We start from the raw sequence: 21,947 nt of genomic DNA, 5'->3' as shown, positions 1-21,947 counted from the left end.
GTGTGTGTGAGTGTGTTAAATAAAGTGAGACAATAAATCCAAGGCAGTGTGAAATTTGTAGGACATTTTATAAAGAAAAAGGTAGTCTTACAGCTGTTTCAAGGATACAAAAGATATCCCATTATCAGAAACGTTGAGTTAAATAGAAGCGAATAGTAGAGTTTAATGTAACATACCATTGACTCTCATTATCTAGTATAACAATTTAAAAATAACAGAATCAATAATATAGGCGATTGCAGGCCCCAAAAAACCATTAAGTGTGTGTGTGTGTGAGTGTGTTAAATAAAATAAGATAACAATACCAAGGCAATGTGATATTTCTAGGGCATTAACTAACTGAAAGAAACACAGAGCATCTCAAATATGGTAACAAAAGGGTTTAGTCCCCATAACATAGTAGTTCAACAATACTTGATAGAATAAATACCAGACATAAAAAATTAAATACTGGTATCGATTCATTTGATTAAAACCCTTCAAGGTGGTGCCCCAACATGGCCACAGTCAAATGATTGAAACAAATAAAAGGTAAAAGATATGTTGGTCTATAGTTAGCAGGAGAGCACACAGACACTATACACTTTATACATTATTTATATACATACAGATTCTTAATGCTATTGCAAGCATGTAGTAAAACTTCAAAAATCTAACCATGTTCCTGAAGAAAATCAGCAATTCCAGCAGCCAAGGGATCTTCTGGTCCTACAATCACCAGATTTATACAATTCTCTTTACACCAACTGACAACTCCTGGGAAGTCTTTAACTTTGAGATCTGGAAGCAAAAAATGGATAAATAAAAACATAACATACTCCTTATATATATATATGTGTGCATGCACATGCATGCAAGTATGTAAGAGAGAAGAAGTACTCAGTATATGTAGCTATTATCATTGTTTAGTGCCTGCCTTCCATGCTGGCATGGATTGGACAGTTTGACAGGATCCAACCAGCTAGGAGCCTGCACCAGACTTCCGTGTCTATTTCTGCAGGGTTTTTATGGCTGGATGCCCTTCCTAACACCAACCACCCAGCAGAGTGAATAAGAGTTTGTTATTCAGTTAAGATATTTCATTATTGTTACTCCATATTTCTACTTCTATGCATTCATTCATCATCATCATCGATTAAAGTTCGTTTCCCGTGCTAGCACGGGTTGGACGATTCGACCGGGGTTTGGGAAGCCAGGAGGCTGCACCAGGCTCCAGTCTGATCTGGCAGTGTTTCTACAGCTGGATGCCCATCCTAATGCCAACCACTCTGAGTGTAGTGGGTGCCTTTTACGTGCCAGGGGAGGCTGACAGCACCCACGATCGGTTGGTGCTTTTTACATGCCACAAGAGTATTTTGTTAGATTTTAATAAAGATGGAGATATAAACTCTGTGTATAGTGTACTTTCTCACTTATATGTGAACCGAAATGTGATGTGAATGTGTGTGTATGTATGGGGGTGCTGAAAAGTTCCTGACTTTGGGTAAAAGGAAATATAGGAGGATCAGTTAATTATGGTTTTATTCAACACATTCCCCTTTCAGATTCACACACTATTGCAGCAGCCTAAGCCCTGTAAAAGAACTTGGAAGGTTGGGCCTTCAGTCAGGCCTTTGCGATACCCTTAAAGCCAGGAACTTCTTTGTAGCAGCCCATATCTCACTTGCATATCAAAGTTCATACACGACATTGCCATTGATGTAAACGCCTTCCATGTCTCAGTCTATATTCACTGTGCTCCAAGAAGATGTACTTCTTTACCATCTCAATTTCACTGCTTTATTCAGTCAAGATGGAAAAGAAGGGCACAATCAAGAAATAACTGGATGTTATTTATGACCAGGTATATAATAGCTGATAGTTTAGCTGATACAGGTCCAATGGCCATATAAAAGCTATCTGTTTGCTAGATGCTGTTCTTGTTTAACCCAAGGTTATCTGTGATCCAGCAGACTTTTGATTCCAGCCTTGACTAAAAGTGTCATTTTTAAGGAAATTGAGGATTAAGTAATGTGCTCTTGCACCCCAACACTTTTAAAGATAGGCTGGTGCAATATGAGGGATATTTGACTGATATTTCTAGCAAAGTTGAATGATCATGCGGAAGATCTCTCTTTGGCTCATAATAACAATGAGTGACAATAAGAAAAACAAATATACACGTACCAACATTAGTGATTTTACCATTTTGCGCTGTTCCTGCATTTCCTGGAGACGTGTACACACTAAGAACTTGGTCAGATTGAGCAATCTTCCAGGCTAGCGCATGTTCACGACCGCCACCACCAAGAATCAATATTTTCTGGGTTTTCACTGCAAAAAATAGAGAAGCTTTTTTGTTTTGTTTAAGCTCAAGACTAAACGGTTAAGTAGCAAGGGAGATAATTCTGCAATAATAAAGTTTTAAATAAAATCTTAGCATCTTACTCAACAGTATTTTGTGATTAAGGCTCTACATTTTGAATAATATATAAATTCGAAATTTATTCATAACTTAAGTGCCAGTTATAATTTCTTATGAATAGATGCCAGCATGACTGTGTTATGAATTTTGCATCACAACATTGTGATCTTACGTTTGATCCCGCTGTGCAACAAATTTGGCCACTGTCTTTTACAAGTGATTTGTTGGGTGAAATTTAGTCAACTAAAATTGTGAAAGTTAGTTATAATTGTGAATGGTTCACTGATATACGTTGGTAAATGATGTATACTTTGGCAAATAAGAAAACAACAAACAAACCAATGAGTAGTTAGTTTCAAGCAAAAATATCAGCTTTCCTGAAGGATACACAGGCAATTTCTTGTCAATCTGGATATTAGAAACGCAGTAAGGCAGTGATTGTTCCACTGAAAACTTTATGACAACCAATCATTAGTTTACAAAAATTGGGATATAAACACGGAAGAGATAATTGTTTTGTTTGTTACTTATGTCTTCAAATGATCACTACATGATTTAGAAAAATACTTAATATGTGTGAATTTACTATTGGTTGAGGAGGTTAACGTGGCAGATTGGCAGAATCTATAGTGTCAGATAAATTGCCTTGTAGTCCTTGTTCTAGATCCTTTTTTTTTTTCATTATAATTTTATGCCCGTTTTCCATGCCGGCATGGGTTGGATGGTTTTACAGGAGCTGCATCAGGTTCCAGTTCTCTGTTTTGACATGGTTTCTATGGCTGGATGCCTCTCCTAATGCCAACCACTTTACAGAATCTACTGGGTTCTATCTTGCCACAATCAATTTTTGCTTTCATCTATAGGGGCCAACAAAACCAATAAAATACTGGGAAATAATTTAATTAATTAAACTCCTCCACACAAAAATTGCTGGCCTTGTGCCTAAATTACAAATTATAATAGTAGTACTGAGACCCCCTTCGGTCACGACACAGACTATAGGATTGCACCTAGAAAGTTACCCTCCCAGGCACAAGTCCAGGTAAGGTTGTTTATGGAAGACCAGCAGTCGCCCATGCATACTGCCCCCCCTCTCCACACCACTGTTATCCAAGGGAAAGGCAAAGGCCGATACAACTTGGCACCTGTGACGTCGCAACTCATTTCTACAGCTGAGTGAACTGGAGCAATGTGAAATAAAGTGTCTTGCCCATGAACACAACACGCAGCCCAGTCCGGGATTTGAGATTACAACCTCAGGATCATAAGCTCGATGCTCTAACCACTGAGCCATGCACCTTCACTTTATGATTTTGCTTAGTTACTACTGTTAGTAATAACCAAGCAAAATCATAGTGTTGGAAAAAATACCTTGTGGTATTTCTTCTGATTCTTTATGTTCTGGCTTCAAATCCTGCTGATGTTATTTGAGCTTTTCATTCAATTAATAAAAAAAAGAACAAGTACTGTGGTTGACGTAAACAGCTACCACCTCCCCATACAATTGCTAGCCTTGTGCCTAAATTAGAAAGAAGTATTTATGGTAGCATGAGGAAATTTTTATAGTTTAACTATTTCCATAGGATTTTCTGTCTACATATGTTGGACGTTTTATAGGTCTCTTAAGTTACATGTAATGATTGAAACCAATATATATATACTAGCAGTATCGCCCGGCGTTGCTCGGATTTGTAAGGGAAATAACTATATAAGCATTTTTAGAGAGTTACTTCCCTTATAGATGCCAATTCGGGCTTTCTTAGCCATTTCTGTTTTGGTGTCTTCAAGCCATGAAGTCGTTGTTCTAAAAGAACGCTGGTCTCCTTGACAACGCTTTACGACGTTGATTTCCTTACACTCCCTTCCCCACAGCTTCACGAGGGAGGGAAGAAGAGGGAGAAGCAAACACAGGTGCAGGTGTTTGAGTGTGGACGCCAACTCCGCCGCCATTGACACACGAAAAATTATGCATTAAAATGGAATAAAAAATTGTTAAATTATTTGTAAAATCGTAGACTCATCGTAGACGCGCGCTAATAGCCAGACGGGCTCGATATGAATCACGACTATAAGATACCCGAATTTGGTTAAACTGCACCGCAAAATGTGGGAGGAGTTAGGAATCTAAATCGTAGGAGACAGACACTCACACAACTACAGTTTTATATATATAGATATACACAGGAATGGCTGTGTGATAAGGAGTTTGCTTCCCAACCACATGGTTTCAGGTTCAGTCCCACTGCATGGCAACTGGGGCGAGTGTCTTCTACTATAACCCCAGGCTGACCAAAGCCCTGAAAGAAGCCCGTCGTATATATATATATATATACTAGCAGTATCGCCCGGCGTTGCTCGGGTTTGTAAGGGAAATAACTATATAAGCATTTTTAGAGAGGTATAGCCAAAAAATGCATTAAAAATGGAATAAAAAATTATGGTAATTTTTTTTAAATCGTTGACATTTTTAGAGAGTTACTTCCCTTATATAATAGCGAAAAATGCATTAAAATGGAAAAAATGAAGGTATTTTTTTTTTTTAATCGTAGACTCATCGTAGACGCGCGCTAATACCCAGAAGGGCTCGATATGAATCACAACTATAAGATACCCGGTTTTGGTTAAACTGCACCGCAAAATGTGGGAGTAGTTAGGAATCTAAATCGTAGGAGACAGACACACAACTTCACTTTTATATATTGTTTTGGTGTCTTCAAGCCATGAAGTCGTTGTTCTAAAAGAACGCTGGTCTCCTTGACAACGCTTTACGGCGTTGATGTCCTTACACTCCCTTCCCCACAGCTTCACGAGGGAGGGAAGAAGGGAGAGAAGCAAACAGGTGCAGGTGTGACCATGGACGCCAACTCCGCCGCCATCGACACACGAAAAAATATGCATTAAAATGGAATAAAAAATTATGGTAATTTTTTTTAAATCGTTGACATTTTTAGAGAGTTACTTCCCTTATATAATAGCGAAAAATGCATTAAAATGGAAAAAATGAAGGTATTTTTTTTTTTTAATCGTAGACTCATCGTAGACGCGCGCTAATACCCAGAAGGGCTCGATATGAATCACAACTATAAGATACCCGGTTTTGGTTAAACTGCACCGCAAAATGTGGGAGTAGTTAGGAATCTAAATCGTAGGAGACAGACACACAACTTCACTTTTATATATTGTTTTGGTGTCTTCAAGCCATGAAGTCGTTGTTCTAAAAGAACGCTGGTCTCCTTGACAACGCTTTACGGCGTTGATGTCCTTACACTCCCTTCCCCACAGCTTCACGAGGGAGGGAAGAAGGGAGAGAAGCAAACAGGTGCAGGTGTGACCATGGACGCCAACTCCGCCGCCATCGACACACGAAAAAATATGCATTAAAATGGAATAAAAAATTATGTTAAATTATTTGTAAAATCGTAGACTCATCGTAGACGCGCGCTAATACTCAGACGGGCTCGATATGAATCACGACTATAAGATACCCGCTTTTGGTTAAACTGCACCGCAAAATGTGGGAGTAGTTAGGAATCTAAATCGTAGGAGACAGACACTCTCACAACTACAGTTTTATATATATAGATATATATTTGTGTCTGCGTTTGTCCTCCACCATCGCTTCACAGCCAATGTTGGTGTGTTTACGTCCCTGTAACTTAGCGGTACGGCAAAAGGGACCGATAGAATAAGTACTAGGCTAAACAAAGAATAAGTCCTGGGGTCGATTTGTTCGACTAAAGGCGGTGCTCCAGCAGGACAGCAATCAAATGACTGAAACGAGTAAAAAAGTATATATATATAATATTTACTACGAAGCATTGAGTAAAATATATTGTATACAGGATCGTGGGTAAGGCCAGAACAATAACCCCGAAATATTGAACGCATGGTAAGTCTACAGTAATTCATATATATATATATTTTTTTTTGTGATTTGCCTTGCATTTACTTTACATTGTTTTGGCTTCACCCAACGATGCTTTATACACACACAACATTGGGCAAAAATATTATCTGGTACAGAACTCAGTATGCTTTATGTGTGTGACTGTCTCCCATCGTAACTTAGTGTTTCGGTAATAAGAAATGACATAGTAAATAATGAACTTCAAAGAGTAAAGAACTGGGATAGATTTGATCGAGTGCCCCAGGATGACAGCAGTCAAAGAGAAAGGATTAAAAGAGCAACATTATCGTTATCTACAAGTATTTGTCAAATTTCGCGCGCGCACTAACACAAAAAAGAAAAACAATAGTGAGGAAACAAAAACAGGGGGAGAACTAAATTGTAGTTATGCCGGCACTTTTTCAAAAGTAATGTTTCAATTTTATAATTTATAGTTCGAATTACATTATATTCTCCTACGTGAAAAATTACTAGAAATAAATCGTAAAAGCGGGAATAAACGAGCTGCTAGTTTATATAAGGGTGGGTTCGCTGAAGTGTGTCAGATACATTTAAAAAAACAGTCCCTTGTGAGACATGGCGACAACACATTGAGATGAAGAAAAAGACCTTAAATCGAAAAAAAAAAAAAAGCCAATGTATGGCGGGGATGAAGAAAAACTAATACAAGGGTATTGTACAAGCGAATCTGAACGGAACTTCGGATCAGAATACCCACATAAGTTGGATTTTCTGCGTTTTGACAGGGATATTTCCAATTTATATTTCACCACAACCTTCGAAATGATGGGGGACGAGGGGTGTGTGTGTTTGCATTTTTTTAATAAAAAAAATAATTTTTGAAAATTTATCATTTTTTCTCTTCACTCGTCAGTCTTCGGGAACGTACAGTCAATACATTTTTAAACACTTGCACACGTTTCCAAAGACTGAAGAATTGAGATAATAGTTTTTCAAGTTTTCGGAATTACATTTTAATTTATATAATTACTGAGAATGGTCATTATTTTTCGTAAAGATTTTATATATGTTCCTGACCTGCAAGAAATAGCCAAATCTCGCTCAACTCATTTCTCCCCACCTTAAAAAAAAAAAATGGAAATAACACAGTCCTTTAACAGAGTATCTGAATAAGAGATGGAACAATCGTATTTGGAATGACTTAGGTCATATTTATTCCATCGGAGCTAAACAATAACTTTTTCCGAGTTCAAATCCTGCTATATCAATTAACACACATTCATTTGATTACACCCTCTTCCTACATAGGAAAAAAAAAAAAGATTGTGGCTTAATGTAAGAAATATATATTACAGTAACTTATTAAATTCAGCAAATATAAATATTAATAATTTAACGACATGTTCTTTAAACGCAATAAAGAAAAACCCACAACTTTTGTAAGTATTACATATTAACTGTATCAACAATATGGTTAAGTTTCAAATATCAAAAGCCCGCCATACAGGACACGTTTTACTACTTTATATACTTGGGAACATTGACGGTGTAAAATAACTTTTCTTGAATATTAGAGAAAAAGAATGCGAAAACTACTTTTTTAATCATTTCTGTTACTTTCTGTTTTTACCTAATATAAAACAGGTAAACATCAAAAGGGAACGCAAAAATAGGGAAGAAACTTAATTTATTAGAATTTAGAAAATAAAATTAGCGTGGCGAGCAAAAGTTTCAGCTTTCTAAGTGTTAGAATTCTGTTCTACTCAATACGAAGCGTTATCTTATTCTTTACTGTGAATTTTAGAGAATTTCTACTTACTTTTTTGGTTCTTAGTTTCCAAAGTGACAAATATACAAATTTAAAACAGAAAGCACGGATATAATGAATAAGGGGAGATAATTAACACGCCACGTGGGTTTCCATAGATACGAAAAATAGTGTTTATTGTTGAAAGATGGCGGAAAATACAATAACCCGTGAGATGTTTGCAGATCAATATTTAAAGGAACATAAAATTCAGTCGCTATTTAACAAAATGTTAGCTTCTTTAGTGTTTTATAGACCTGAAAATCCAACGCAATTTATGGTTGAGTACCTTAAAGAATTGAAAAGTAAACCAACCGAGCCAGCCAGTCTTTTTAATAAAGGTAACATTGAATCTCTGTTTCATATCATGGATCCGACCAAAAAGGGTTTCATCACACAGAAACAGTATGTAGAAGCTATGAAGACTCTTCATATACAAGAATATCCCGAAAATCCTAGTGGTGGTGTAATCAACCAGATAGTATATCCTACATTCGAAAAAATTGTCACAACTGCTCTACACAAGGAATGGGCTACTTTCAAACAAAAACGTATGTTTCACAATATTTAATCGAATGGTCTATGCTTAATCGTCTAATAATATATGGTTGAAGTTTCTCTTAAATGAGACTCCTTAACAAATGTGTCATTTTTATTAACAGCAAAGGAAGATAATGCAGAAGCTACGAAATCGGAGTGAAGAAACAAAATATTTACTCGTGAAAATTTTTAAAAGGTATTTACTTTAGCCTATTATATTGTTTTTAAGAGAGAAAAGAGATAAAAAAAAAAATTAATTTGGATCGTGAATGATTTTTAGTGCTGATCGACGTCTTCCGTCTTGTTAGTTTGGCTTCGAGCGTTCACACACACAAAGTAAAAAAATGAAACAATTGCATTCTAAAGCAGCTGAGTTGCGCAGAAGCATTCATATCTTGTGTGGCGTGTGCACTCATGCACACAAACACAAACTCGATAGCATGATTATCTTTATTACCTCCGCCTTCGCTAAGGTGGAGGAAAAGTTATCTCAAGAACCGTTGGATGGATTCGGATGAAACTCAGGGTTGTTTGGCCTCGTGACTGGTACGAACTGGTTAGATTTTGGGATCGATGGTACCGGACAAGGATTCTGGATTATTTTTCCTGATTTTGCTTAATTTTTAAGAGCAGTCGGATTCATTTCTTGTATTCTCGCTTGTGAGAGCAGTCGAGTTTATTTCAGATATTCTCATTTTAAAAATCATCTCTGACTAATCGTTGCGAGGACGTTGGGGTCGCACCGGGACCACTCTTCTTAAGTAGTACCGACGTTGGTGTTGCTTTGGCGGAGGTTTGCGTTCTCAGAATGCTCTTGTTTTTAATATTTGCTTCAGTCATTGGACTGCAGCTATACCATGGGACTACATTGAAGGGCTTTGATCGAATAAATTGCCCCCTGCATTTCTTTTTTTTTTTAAGTCTGGTACTTATTCTATCGATCATTTTCCCCAAACCTCCAAATTACAGGAAGATAACAAACCAATACTGGTTGTAAAAGGCTGGGTGGGAGCAAGCAAATAAAGTAGGAAGATCAAGGCAGGAATACCTTTTATCATTAGATGTACTCAATCAGGACTAATCTAGGCTAATACATACCTACACACATACACTTGCGTCAGAAATTAATTAGCACTTCTCAAATTTCTACATTAAATAGGTTAAATCAATTAACCTATGAGCTGTTCAAAACGTCTTACGCGATGAGAAAACTTAGTATGGTGTGATTTCGGTCCTTGCGAGGCGCTACCTATATCTATTAAACAAAGGAAGATTTGTCTGCATCCGCACTCCAAGTTGTTGCACTGCTGTCAACATCATAAGGCTGTAGACTCTCAAACTGCTCTGCAAACAAAGTTACGTCATCGTTCTGCGCAACAGTGAACTCGCAACAAAGCAATAGTTTGAGATATGGCCACTAGGTGACAGCACATACCTTGAGTGAAGAGCAAATAAAGGGTGCTAATTAATTTCTGACGGTAGTGTATATACATGAAAAACAGCCACAATTATATATGTTGACATGACTTGCCCTACATATATGAGGGTGTGCTGAAAAGTTCCTGTCTTTGGTTAAAAGAATGTATAGAAAGATCAATTAATAATGATTTTATTCAACAAATTCCCTTCTCACATTCACACACTTATTGCAGCAGGCTTTCAGTTATTTTAAGCTCTGTAAAAGAACTTGGAAAGCTGGGCTTTCAACCAGGCCTCTCATGACACCTTGGAAGCCAAGAACTTTTCAACACCCCCTCATATATGTAGGGCAAGTCATGTCAACATATATAATTGTGACTGTTTTTCATGTATATATGTGTGTAGGTATGTATTAGCTTAGATTAATCCTGATTGAGTACATCTAATGATAAAAGGTATTCCTGCCTTGATCTTCCTACTTTATTTTTGTTTTTGCTAGTTTGATCTGGAGACCTGAGAGATTGATGCTCTTAATATTAAAGTGCCAGAATTTGACAACTGCAGGACAGAAAGTCAAGAAAAAAACTAGATATAGTGTGTAGTTTTTGGCCTGTGGGGATGTAAAGAAAATACACATAATGAGAGATGGAGAGATTAATCAGTGGAGATGGCATGAAAATAACCAATTCTAAGAAGCATAGGTCATTAGAGTTGTAATTAAAGAAGCAGAGAGAGAGAGACAGATGACAAATCTGTAAGCTAGAATTTGGGGTGTGTTTATTTATTAACAGTAAGTTGATTGGCTTAGAACAAATGAAGTGCTTGTCTCATATCTGGAATGGCAGCACCATTCCATATATGGAAGTAATACTTCAGTGAGGGGTCTCACTTAAGCTTTGTAGAGGGTTAAGAGTTGACTGGGCTGAAGTATTTTTTGATTAGTATTTATGATGCAATTTTTACTATGTTAAGAATGTGTTTATGCCGAGAGATCTATAATAACAGTTTCTAATTTAGGTAAAAGACCAGAATTTTTGAAGAGAGGAAGTTAGTTGCATCAACCCACTCAACAGATTCCAATTCACATGCTTAAGGAGAATACTAGACATCAAGTGACTGCCAAGAGTCTGAAATGACAATTGAGATAACAATGGACATCAACAGAGTCGGGGATGAAATAGAACATAAGAACTGGATCAGACATATTCTCAGACAAGATTGAGAAAGCAACTGTGGTGTGGTGCTAAAATGGGTGGAAAGAGCAGCAGGGTGCCCTAGACCAACTGGAGAAGAACCATTGACAAGGATGAGAAGGGTGAAGTAGCTGAAATGAGACCAGAACAGTGGTAGAAAACAGAGCTGGTTGAGGGAGCATATTGCAGCCTCATGTTATGGAGAGAATTAACTTACTCTCAACTGGCACTTAATTTTTGCAAGGATGAAAGGCAAATTTGACCTTAACAGGATTACAACTCGAATATAAGGAGCTTGAACAAAGCACTTTTTTTAACACAGTTTTGCTAATCCACCACCCTACAGATTCTCAGTGATAAGGAGATTGTAAGGGCTCTTAATTGTATGTATTAGGGGAGGGATGCAGTAACATTTTCTTGATACATGCCTTGATTTTTGTTTTTTGTTGCTGAAATGGGTCAAGTTTGACACAGTCTCATTGGAAGATGTTTTTCCTAGATTTCTATCCATGGATTCAGTGTATGTAGATATGGTGCGAGTTATCTAGGTTGCGCATGGATGAAGTGTAGGTTGGAAGGTTAGAAAGGAATGAAGGATAGAATCATCTGTGTAAGAATGGGCATTGTTTGAGGTGATAGCAAGTAAATTGTTGATGTACAGGAGGAAGAATGTAAGAAACAAAACTGAACTCTGATACAAACCACAGAGTTGATAGAATATGCACCATAACTCCATCGGCAATAGAGCAGTCTTAGGAAACTGCTGATTCAAGACAAATGCAAGACACTTGGCACCCATAGGCTGATAGTTTTGACTGGAGATTCCCATCAGATGCAGGCAAAAGCTTTCCTGGTGTCAGAGCAAAAACAATACTTCTACCAAGCTCACTGGTGAGTCACATAGAAATGTAGGTCTCTAGTAGATCGGGCTTTACAAAAAGCTCTATAGTTGTTTTGCTGGGATCTGGCTGTATACTGCTCCTAGTCATAATATTTAAATTTTATTAACATGTTTAATAACAGATTGGTGTTTTAAGTTTACTTTAGAAAAAGCTCTTATGCTGAATACTAGTAGCTAGTAAGAATGTACGCTTGCCGAGAGTTGAAAATGTTGTTTGTGCTTGGCAAGAGGTGATCTTTTTAACATGAGGACAGGGTGGATTAGCTACCAGCTAACCAAGAAAACCTCTATGAATCCTCTGCTTTGTATTTCCTGTGCATTTTGATTTATAACCATTATTTGGTGCAAACTGTGTGGAATTTTCCCTTAATCTTACACCATACAAATGTACCTGAACAACAATTGGCTGAAATATGAGTCAAAATCTTCTGATAAGGACACATCATATATGGAAACTTGATATTGACAGTATCTTGGTAGATAAAGCAATTAAGAGTATAAAGACAGGGAAAGCCCCTGGCCCATCAGGAATCACTGCAGAGATGCTCAAAATATCTGGCGGTGTTGCCTATAGCCTAGTCACCTGTATAGTTAGCTAGGTGATACACAAAGGTGTCATACCCAATGACTGGTGTAGCAGCACCATAGTCAACTGCTACAAAGGTAAAGGTGATGCTTTAGATACAAATAATTACAGAGGTATCAAGTTGTTGGATCAGATAATGAAGGTCATGGAGAGGGTCATAGCCCAACTAATTAGGGAGAGAGTCAGTTTAGATAAGATGCGGTTTGGGTTTGTGCCACTGATGCTATATTTCTGGTAAGATAGCTGCAGGAGAAATACCTAGCCAAAGATAAACCTCTGTACCTGGCTTTTGTTGACATGGAGAAAGCCTTTGACAGGGTCTCCTGATCCCTCATCTGGTGGTCAATTAGGAAACTAGGGATAGATGAATGGGTAGTGAGAGCTTTGCAAGCCATGTACAAGGATGCTGTCAATAAGGTGAGGGTTGGCAACGAGTACAGTGAAGAATTTTGGGTAGAGGTAGCGGTCCACCAAGGTTCAGTTCTCTAGGCAATAACAGAAGAATTCAAGACAGGATGCCCCTGGGAGCTCCTCTATGCTGATGACCTTGATCTAATTGCTGAGTCAGAACTAGAGAAGAAGTTTTACGTGTGGAAGCAAGGATTAGACTCGAAGGGGCTTAGAGTCAACCTAGCTAAAACCAAAGTCCTAATAAGTAGGAAGGCAGACAAACCACAAATCCTTTCAGGTAGATGGCCCTGCTCGATCTGTAGAAAAGGCAGAGGTAGAAACTCTGTAAGATGTACCCAGTGTAAGCAATGGACACATAAGAGGTGCAGCAATATCAAAGGAAGGCTAACTGGGAAGATAGTTTTTGTATGTGGCAAATGCTCAGGTGCAATAAACACTGAAAATGTGCAGAGAACAACTTCTACCACATTCCAGGGAGAAAAACTAGAAGTAGTTGATAGCTTCCGTTACGTAGGTGACCAAGTCAGTAGCAGGAGTGTGTGCTCTGAAAGTGTAGCTGCTAGAATAAAAATAGCCTGGGCAAAGTTCAGAGAGCAGCTCCTACCTCTGCTAGTGACAAAGGGCCTCTCACCCAGTGTAAAAGGTAGACTGTATGACACATGTATACGAACAGCCATGCTACATGGCAGTGAAACATGGGCCGTGACTGCTGGGGACATGCATAAGCTTGCAAGGAATGAAACCAGTATGCTCTACTGGATGTGCAATTCCAGTGTGCATACTTGACAGAGTGTAAGTACCTTGAGAGAAACGTTGGACCTAAGAAGCATCTTATGTGGTGTGCAAGAGAGACGACTGTGCTGGTATGGTCATGTGGTGAGAATGGATGAGGATAGCTGTGTGAAAAAGTGCCACACCTTAGCTGTTGAGGGTACTTGTGGAAGAGGAAGGTCTGGGATGGGGTGGTGAAGCACAACCTTCGAACATTAGGCCTCATCGAGGCAATGACTATTGACTGAGACCTTTGGAAATATGCTGTGCTTGAGAAGACCCAGCAAGCCAAGTGAGACCATAACCCGTGGTTTATGCCAGGGGTGTAACCAGCCCACTTATGCATACCTTTCCTTCATTGGACACTAAACTCTGCTTGCGAAGACCTGTTTAGGCAAGTGAAATTGAAATCGAAATCAAATTCAATGACTGGCATCCGTGCTATTGGAGCATTAAGAGCACCATCTGAGCGTGATTGTTGCCAGAGCAGCTGATTGGCTTCCATGCCGGTGGCACGTAAAAAGCATCATTCAAGCATGGTCGTTACCAGCATTGCCTTACTGGCACTTGTGCCGGTGGTACATGAAAGATATGAGTGAGGTCGTTGCCAGTGGAACTGAACTGGCTCCTGTGCCGGTGGCACGTAAAAAACACCATTTGAGCATGGCCATTGCCAGTACCACCTGACTGGCCCTCGTACTGGTGGCACATAAAAGCACCCACTTGGAATGGTTGTCGTTAGGAAGGGCATCCAGCTGTAGAAATTCTGCCAAATCAGATTGGAGCCTGGTGCAGCATCTGGTTCGCCAGTCTGCAGTCAAATCATCCAACTCACGCCAGCATGGAAAGCAGACGTTAAACGATGATGATATGCTGTGGCCTTTGCCCAATACTAAACTGACAGTGTTTCAAATGCTGAGTACTGCTATGTCTTACTTTCTTAAGGTCATAAATGGGGGAGAGAGATGCAGGGTTTCTACCTGTTTTGTGTAAAACTATATTGTGTAAAGACAGTTGAGTCTGATTTGACGGAATTCGGCTGCTATTCTTAGCAGGTCAAACGACCACATAGAATCTCCCTGTTGACTCGACATACTAAAGTAATGATATACACAAATGTGTGTTTTCAATGTATTTCCTTTACGGCTTAATGCATCTTGTCTGGAGTTATACCAAGGCGTTTTATTGCTTCCCGGGAGATTTACATTTTTGTGATTTTAAATGACACAGAGTTGTTAGTGAAGATTCTATTCGAAGAAGCAGAACACAAGCGACAGGAGTTTGTCATATACACAGAATACGCAAAAAAACATTTCTATGGTGACATCTTCGTCATTGGCTCTATCTATATTAATATCCTGCTTTTTGAGACATTATATAGTGGATTCCTCCTAGGTAACCAAGTGTAATTTTACGGAGATTGAGTTTAATATTCTCGTCGACGAAGCAAACGTGTGAAACGGGAGATAAATATCGATGTGCGTGCCATCTCTAATTACAGGAGATAGAAATATCGATGTGCATCTTAGAACGACGATCAATGTTGGATCTGTTGTCTTAAAACAATTAATTAATTAACGTCGTGGATCATGTTGGGCAAATTGGTAAGACATTTTCTTAGCTTTCTAATATAGTTATTTGCCATTTGGGCATAACTACATCTGTATACCCCTAGTTATGCCGTTACTGCTTGGTGAGGGTGGATGGGGTATATATATACATCTGTTAAACCGTTACTTGTGTACTACTTTTAGTGTTATAGCCATTGATTATTCACTGTATTTTAACGTGTATAAAGAACCCTTTTTTTTTTACCAAAAATTAGGTTAAAAAGATATGGGAGTTTCTTATACATGAATAGTATTATAATCCCTTGCAAAACCTTTTTTCCAAATATTAAGCCCCAAAACTTCGGGGGTTTCTTATACACGGTGTATAATTTCTTTTTAATACGCTGTTTCATAGTTTGTCGCTTGACTTGTCATTGTAACGAACTTGATGTCAGAAGGAAAGAAAGTTTACAATTGAATCAGTGCATTTGTCTTTTCTTTAAAACAAAGTTAAAGTGATATTAAACTAGACCTTACAGATCTTGAAAATGTTTATGGCTATTTGGATACTACTTATGAAGAGTGGTCCCGGTGCGCGCACTCGTGCATCCGCGCTAGCTAGTCGATGCTTACTTTGTGTTTTTGCTTTATTTACTTTGTTTTTAAAAAATTATTTACTTTGTGTTTTTGTGTTTTATTTAATTTGTTTTTAAAAAATAATCAACTTTGTGTAAAAAAATTATTTTGTGTTTTATTTACTTTGCTAGGTAGTCGTTGTAGAATCGACTCGTCACGACTAGCTTGCGCGAGTACGCGAGTGCGCGCACCGGGACCACTCTTCTTAAGTAGTACCGGCTATTTGTTTTGTTTATGGTGTGATCTATAACAACACCGCCGTTGGTTACAGTTTCCAATCAACTATATATTCTGGTTTTACTTTTTTTCTCTGGTCGTTCTTTGTTAGAGTAACTAATTACAACACTTCTGAAGTCAAATGAAAAACCGAAACGGAAATAAGAAAATAATTTGATTTGTTTATACTTTGTAAAATACTTAGTTTACACTGCGAAAAGGACATGTGCTTCTTAAAATTTTGCGTTTGCTTTTACCGTAAACAACAAAGGCTTTCTAGAGATGTTTATGTACATAGTATATACAAAACTATTTCCTTTTATATTGTATCATTTTAGGAAAATATGGTTAATTCTTATTTTCGTGAGGGATTAAAACGAAAATAATATTTTGAGAGTGAAAAAAAGAAATCCCCAAAACAAACAGAAGCAACATATATTTAGATTCTCTCTCTCTCTTTATATATATATACGCGAGCGTGTATATATATACGCTGGCGTGTATATATATACGCTGGAGTGCGCTTCTACAAGAATTGGGAATTTGGGCAGTTATACAGATGGTTGCTAAAAATATGTAACAATTTAGCTGCCAACAACGTAGAGAGTACTCTTTACTCAAAGTTATCTCCGTTCGTTCACCAGCAGAACAGTGTTGAAAGGCAACTAGAGCGTGAAGGTGATAGAAGAGAGAGTAAAAGAGATGTGCAATGATAGAGAACGAAGGAGTGAGGCTTGTTCATGAAGCCCTTAATGTGAACAAAAGCTGGATATTGTAAAGTATTGTGAAGCAAACTTCTTACCACACAAACACTCCTGCACCTGTGTGTGTGTGTGTATACACACGTACAATACGTATACAAATAGTACAGTGGCAGGCAGAGGAAAGGCATTTTGGGAAGGAAATGTCAAAAGAAAAGAAACCTTTGGAAAGACAGACCCAAATTCGAAGTATTTCATAGTGATTTTTGTTTTATAACAATACTTTACAATATCCAGCTTTTGTTCACATTAAGGGCTTCATGAACAAGCCTCACTCCTTCGTTCTCTATCATTGCACATCTTTTTTACTCTTTCTTCTATCACCTTCACGCTCTAGTTACCTTTCAACACTGTTCTCATTTTAAAAATTATCTCTGGCTAATCATTGAGAGGATGCTGGTGGCACATAAAAGCACCCACTACACTCTTGGAGTGGTTGGCATTTGGAAGGGCATTCAGCTGTAGAAGCTTTGCCAGATCAGATTGGTGGCTAGTGCAGCCTTCTGGCTCGCCAGCCCTCAGTCAAACTGTCCAACCCATGCCGGTATAGAAAGCGGACGTTAAACAATGATGATGATGCTAATGATATATAATACATGCATATATATGTATACACATAATGAGTGTTGTTTTGCGCCTTTTTTGATATTGTATGACAGTTGTATATGAGTCCCGATATCATATGAGCATGGGTAAGTGGATATTAAATAATGATGATGATATATATATGTCTGTCTGTCTATCATCTCATTTAACATCCATTGTCCGTGCTGGCATGGCTTGGATGGTTTGACCAGGGCTGGCAAGCTGAGGGGCTGCACCAGACTCCAGTCTGATTTGGCATGGTTTGTACTGCTGGATACCCTTCTTAACGCCAACCACTCCAAGAGTGTAATGGGTGCTTTTACACGGGTGCAAGATGTGTGACACCAGTTTCTGCCATGACTATGATTTCACTTGGCTTGATGGGTCTTCTCAAGCATGGCATATCTCCAAGAGTCTTGGTCATTTGTCATTGCCTCTGTGTGTGTGTGTGTGTATACATACACACACACACAGACGGAGGCACATGGCCTAGTGGTTAGAGCAGTGGATTTGTGGCCGAGGGATCGTGGGTTTGAATCTTAGACTGGCCAATGTGTGTGTTTATGAGCGAAACGCCTAAGCTCCACGTGGTTCCGGCAGAAGGTAATGGTGAACTTCTGCTGATTCTTTTGCAACAACTTTCTCTCACACTTTCCTCCTGCATCTTGCAGCTCACCTGTGGCAGGCCGGCGTCCTGTCCAGGTGGGGAACCTATATACCAATTAAACCGGGAAAACTGGCCTTTATGAGTCGGGCATGACTTGAGAAGGAATGAGCAACAATATACACACACACACTGTTTTAAAATTAAAAGTCAATAACTGATGGTTGTCTACATAGTCGTTTAGTTTAATTGTATCTTTACTATTTCTGTTACACTAAATACTTCAGATTTCTTGTTGGAAACAAGCATCGAATCACAAAACCACTACATCTGTATTGAAATTTTCCAAAATATCAGATCTGGCGAGTCAACCCAAAGAGATAGCAGATTTTTATCCAGAGTATTTTTAGTAAATTATGTGAAAATAATGGAGGCTATCATTATGTCATTGATAGCAAGGGTTTCTTTCTTTTATTAATCCTTTTGTGTTCATGTTCCCAATGAAATTCACAATTCTGAGTTTGACTTAATCTGGTAAATAATCGAGAATTTGGAACAGTTTAGGTGAAGGCATGTCTGTGTGGTTAAGGAGTTTAGTTTGTAACCACATGGTTTTGAGTTCAGTCCCACTGTGCAGCACTTTCGGCCAGTGTCTTCAACTGTCACTCCAGCCTGACTATTGCATTGTGAATGAATTAGCAGCCAGGTGTGTGGTAGCCTGTCATGTATATATTTCTGTTGTGCTTGTCTACCCTGCCCCAATGTCTGACTATTGGTATTGGTTTGTTTGTGTCCCTCTAACTTAGTAGTTCAGCAAAAGAGGCCAATAGAATAAGTACCTGACTTAAAAATAAGTACTGAGGTCGATTTGACTAAACCCTCCAAGGCAGTGCTTCAGCATGTCCATGATAAGTGCTGGTGCTACATAAGAAGCACCCAACACACTCTGTAAAGTGGTTGGCAATTAATTAGAAAGGGTATCCGGTGATAGAAACCATACCAAAACTGATAAATGGAGCTTGGTCAGCCCTTGTCAAACCATCCAGCCTATACCAGTGTGGAAACTATGTTAGATGATGATGAAAATTATTTAGAAAAGTTTGAATGTAAACAAGAGCACTCAGAGAATGCAAACCTCCGCCAAGGCAACACCAGCCTCCTCTCAATGATTAGCCAGAGATAATTTTTAAAATGAGAATATCTGAAATAATCTTGACTGCTCTCACAAATGAGGATACTAAAAGTGAACCTGATTGCTCTCAAAAATTAAAGAAACAGGAAAAATAATCCAGAATCCTTATCTGGTACCAGATTGATCCCAAAATGTAATCAGTTCATGCCAATCACGAGGCCAAACATCCCTGAAAGTTTCATCTGAATCCATTCAACAGTTCTTGAGATATCTTGTCCATGTACAAACAAACAAGCATAACTGAAAACAATACCTCCGTTTTCACTAAGGCAGGGGTAATAAATAAATGGTTTTGTGTCAGAGCAGCAGAGGTGGTTTCAAGCTGATTGGTATCAAAAGGGTTAAAATGTATAAATGTATGTTTCTTGTCTTGTGTTTTACATATAAATTCATTTTATTTTTATGTTATATTATCCAGGTTAGTTTTGCAGTTGGATTTTATGTGGGGGCCTATGCTGACCAATATTATTCTGTAAGTATTCTGATTTCTTTCTTTTTGCATATGGTTATTTAGTAAAATGTAACTAATATTTCTTTTACCTGGTGTTAATATGTATTAGATTATTTTGTGAACCCAGGTGTTTTGTATAAATTGTTGGATTTATACACACACACATGTATATCATCATCATTTAATGTGTGTCTTCCATGCTGGCATGGGTTAAATGGTTTGATAGGAGCTGGCAAGCCAGAGAGTTGTACCAATCTCCACTGTCTGCTCTGGCATGATTTTTTACAGTGGGGTGCCTTTCTAAAACCAACCACTTTAGAATGTGGACTGGATTCTTTTTATACAGGGGTTTTTGTTACATCAATGGGTGATCCTGGGCAGCTCTGTGTTGCAGTGACAGGGGCCAAAACTCTTACAGAACTATTTCATTGCCTAATGAGACTGTAACTCTTGCATTAGGAAACTGATTATAGCTGAACCCTGAGCACACAAGTGTTTGGCTTAAAAGATAAAACAATATATATATATGCTAGCATGGAAAACGGACGCTAAACGATGATGATGATGATGATATATATTGGCACAGGCATGACTGTAGTTAAGTAGTTTGCTTCTCATCCACATAGTTTTGGGTACTTTGTGTAAGCATCTACTGTAGCCCCAGGCCAACCAGTAACTTGACAGTGGATTTGGTAGATGGAAACTGAAAGAAGCCTATTGTATGTGTGTGTGGCATAAGAGGAATCAAATACAGCATGCAAGTGAGAATACCACATTGGTTTAGACATGTGATGCGTATGAATGAAGACAGCTGTATAAAGAAGTGCCAGTCACTGAAAGTGGAGGGTACCCATGGAAGAGGGAGACCCAAGAAGACATGGGACGAAGTGGTAAGGATGTTGGACCTCACACAAGAAATGACAATAGATTGAGATGTCTGGCAATATGAAGTTCTTGAGAAGATCTGCCTACGTCAACGAAACTGAGTTCTAGAAGCACTGTGTGTTCCACCCACACATAAGAGAACTTTTCACACACCCTACCCCAACAAACCAAACTACATCTCTTCCTTACATCTCCTTCATGCACTATGCTTATCTCTCACTCCCTAATCCTGTCCTCATGGCTCTGTTCACTGTATCATTGCTATCCAGTAGCTCTCCACCTCCATATACCCAGGTTTTCAACACACTGCTTGTGCATTTTTAGCAATGCTGTATCACTTATATTATAACCTCTGTGCCCCAAGGGTATGCCCTAGCACTTGCCACCATCTCTCTCTTCTTTTACTTGACCATCCCATTTATATTCTGATCCCCATCCCTTGTGAGTATGATTAGCATTTTTCCACCATCTCTCCAAAATGCCGGGCATACTCAGTCCACTCTGTGGAGTGGTTGGTGTTAGGAAGGGCATCTATCCGTAAAACCCCTGCCAAAACAGACAGAAGCCTGGTGCAGGCTTCTGTCTGGCCAGCTCCTGTCAAACCATCCAACCCATGCCAGCATGGAAGGAGGATGTTAAACGATGATGATATTCTGCAAAAACATGTCTGGGCATTACCTTACCTGTAGATGGTGAGGGTTGGCAACAGGTAGAGCACCAGTTGTAGAAAATCTGCTTCAGTAAACTCCATCCAACTCATGCTAGCATGGAGAACTGGATGTTAAGAAAAATGATAATGATGATGGTATATATTTGTGTGTAGTGTCTTTAAGAATCAATTATTTCATCATTGATGCTTTTTTTTTTTACACTTACAGTTACCAAAACTTCCTGGGCCAATGGGTTTATATGAAAGAATCAAAGTAGAATTAGACAAATACAAGAAAGATAAGCCTGGACCTGGTAAAAGTTAATAGATGTCAGCTTATTTCAGCACATTTTACAGAAACTGATTAACATGAAAAACTTACAGAAAAAAATTGTGATATTAATGATATCACAGGAGTTGGTTAAGTTTCTTTTTCCTTTTAATAAATTTGATTTTGTGATGTTTTCATAACTGTGATATATAAAAATAGGAGTAAATAAAAGGATTGTTTAATGAAA

The 21,947-nt window shown here is 38.4% G+C and overlaps 2 protein-coding genes across 7 annotated transcripts in view; one reads left to right on the top strand and one right to left on the bottom strand.

The window, feature by feature from the left end:
* Positions 1–8,195, bottom strand: part of LOC115209602 (trifunctional purine biosynthetic protein adenosine-3) — a 57,435-nt gene extending 49,240 nt beyond the window's left edge. For 2 of the 3 annotated variants that reach the window (XM_029778042.2, XM_036501471.1), the window contains exons 1-3: positions 8,092–8,195; positions 2,167–2,313; positions 658–780 (exon numbers count right to left, since the gene is read on the bottom strand). In XM_029778042.2, coding sequence (XP_029633902.1) covers positions 658–780; positions 2,167–2,313; position 8,092 — 271 coding nt within the window. In that variant the 5' untranslated portion in view covers positions 8,093–8,195. Of the gene's footprint in view, positions 1–657; positions 781–2,166; positions 2,314–8,087 lie in introns of all 3 variants that reach the window. The other variant, XM_036501470.1, reaches the window with a different exon arrangement.
* Positions 6,279–21,947, top strand: LOC115209770 (EF-hand calcium-binding domain-containing protein 10-like). Of its 4 annotated transcripts, XR_004998386.1 has the most exons (4): positions 6,279–6,293; positions 8,742–8,815; positions 19,863–19,916; positions 21,659–21,947. XR_004998386.1 is itself a non-coding variant. In XM_029777995.2 (2 exons), the coding sequence occupies exons 1-2, from the start codon at positions 8,228–8,230 to the stop codon at positions 8,777–8,779; spliced, it is 441 nt and encodes a 146-aa protein (XP_029633855.2). In that variant the 5' UTR covers positions 8,178–8,227; the 3' UTR covers positions 8,780–8,815. The 4 variants fall into 4 exon arrangements, 1 of the variants encoding a protein (XP_029633855.2); XR_004998385.1 differs by lacking the exons at positions 6,279–6,293; positions 8,742–8,815 and adding an exon at positions 15,262–15,504 and having other exon boundaries at positions 19,863–19,964; XR_003881335.2 differs by lacking the exons at positions 6,279–6,293; positions 8,742–8,815 and adding an exon at positions 15,273–15,504 and having other exon boundaries at positions 21,659–21,714.

Source organism: Octopus sinensis, linkage group LG3 (genome assembly GCF_006345805.1).
Source record: "Octopus sinensis linkage group LG3, ASM634580v1, whole genome shotgun sequence".
Taxonomy (NCBI): domain Eukaryota; kingdom Metazoa; phylum Mollusca; class Cephalopoda; order Octopoda; family Octopodidae; genus Octopus; species Octopus sinensis.
Note: the sequence above shows the minus strand (reverse complement) of the source record. Positions and strands in the feature narration are given on the sequence as shown.

Bases quoted from the DNA above. Each gene is read 5' to 3' on its own strand.
- LOC115209770 (XM_029777995.2), top strand. From the start codon at position 8,228: ATGGCGGAAAATACAATAACCCGTGAGATGTTTGCAGATCAATATTTA. The intron at 8,631-8,741 runs GTATGTTTCACA...TTTTATTAACAG, and splicing joins GGCTACTTTCAAACAAAAAC to CAAAGGAAGATAATGCAGAA.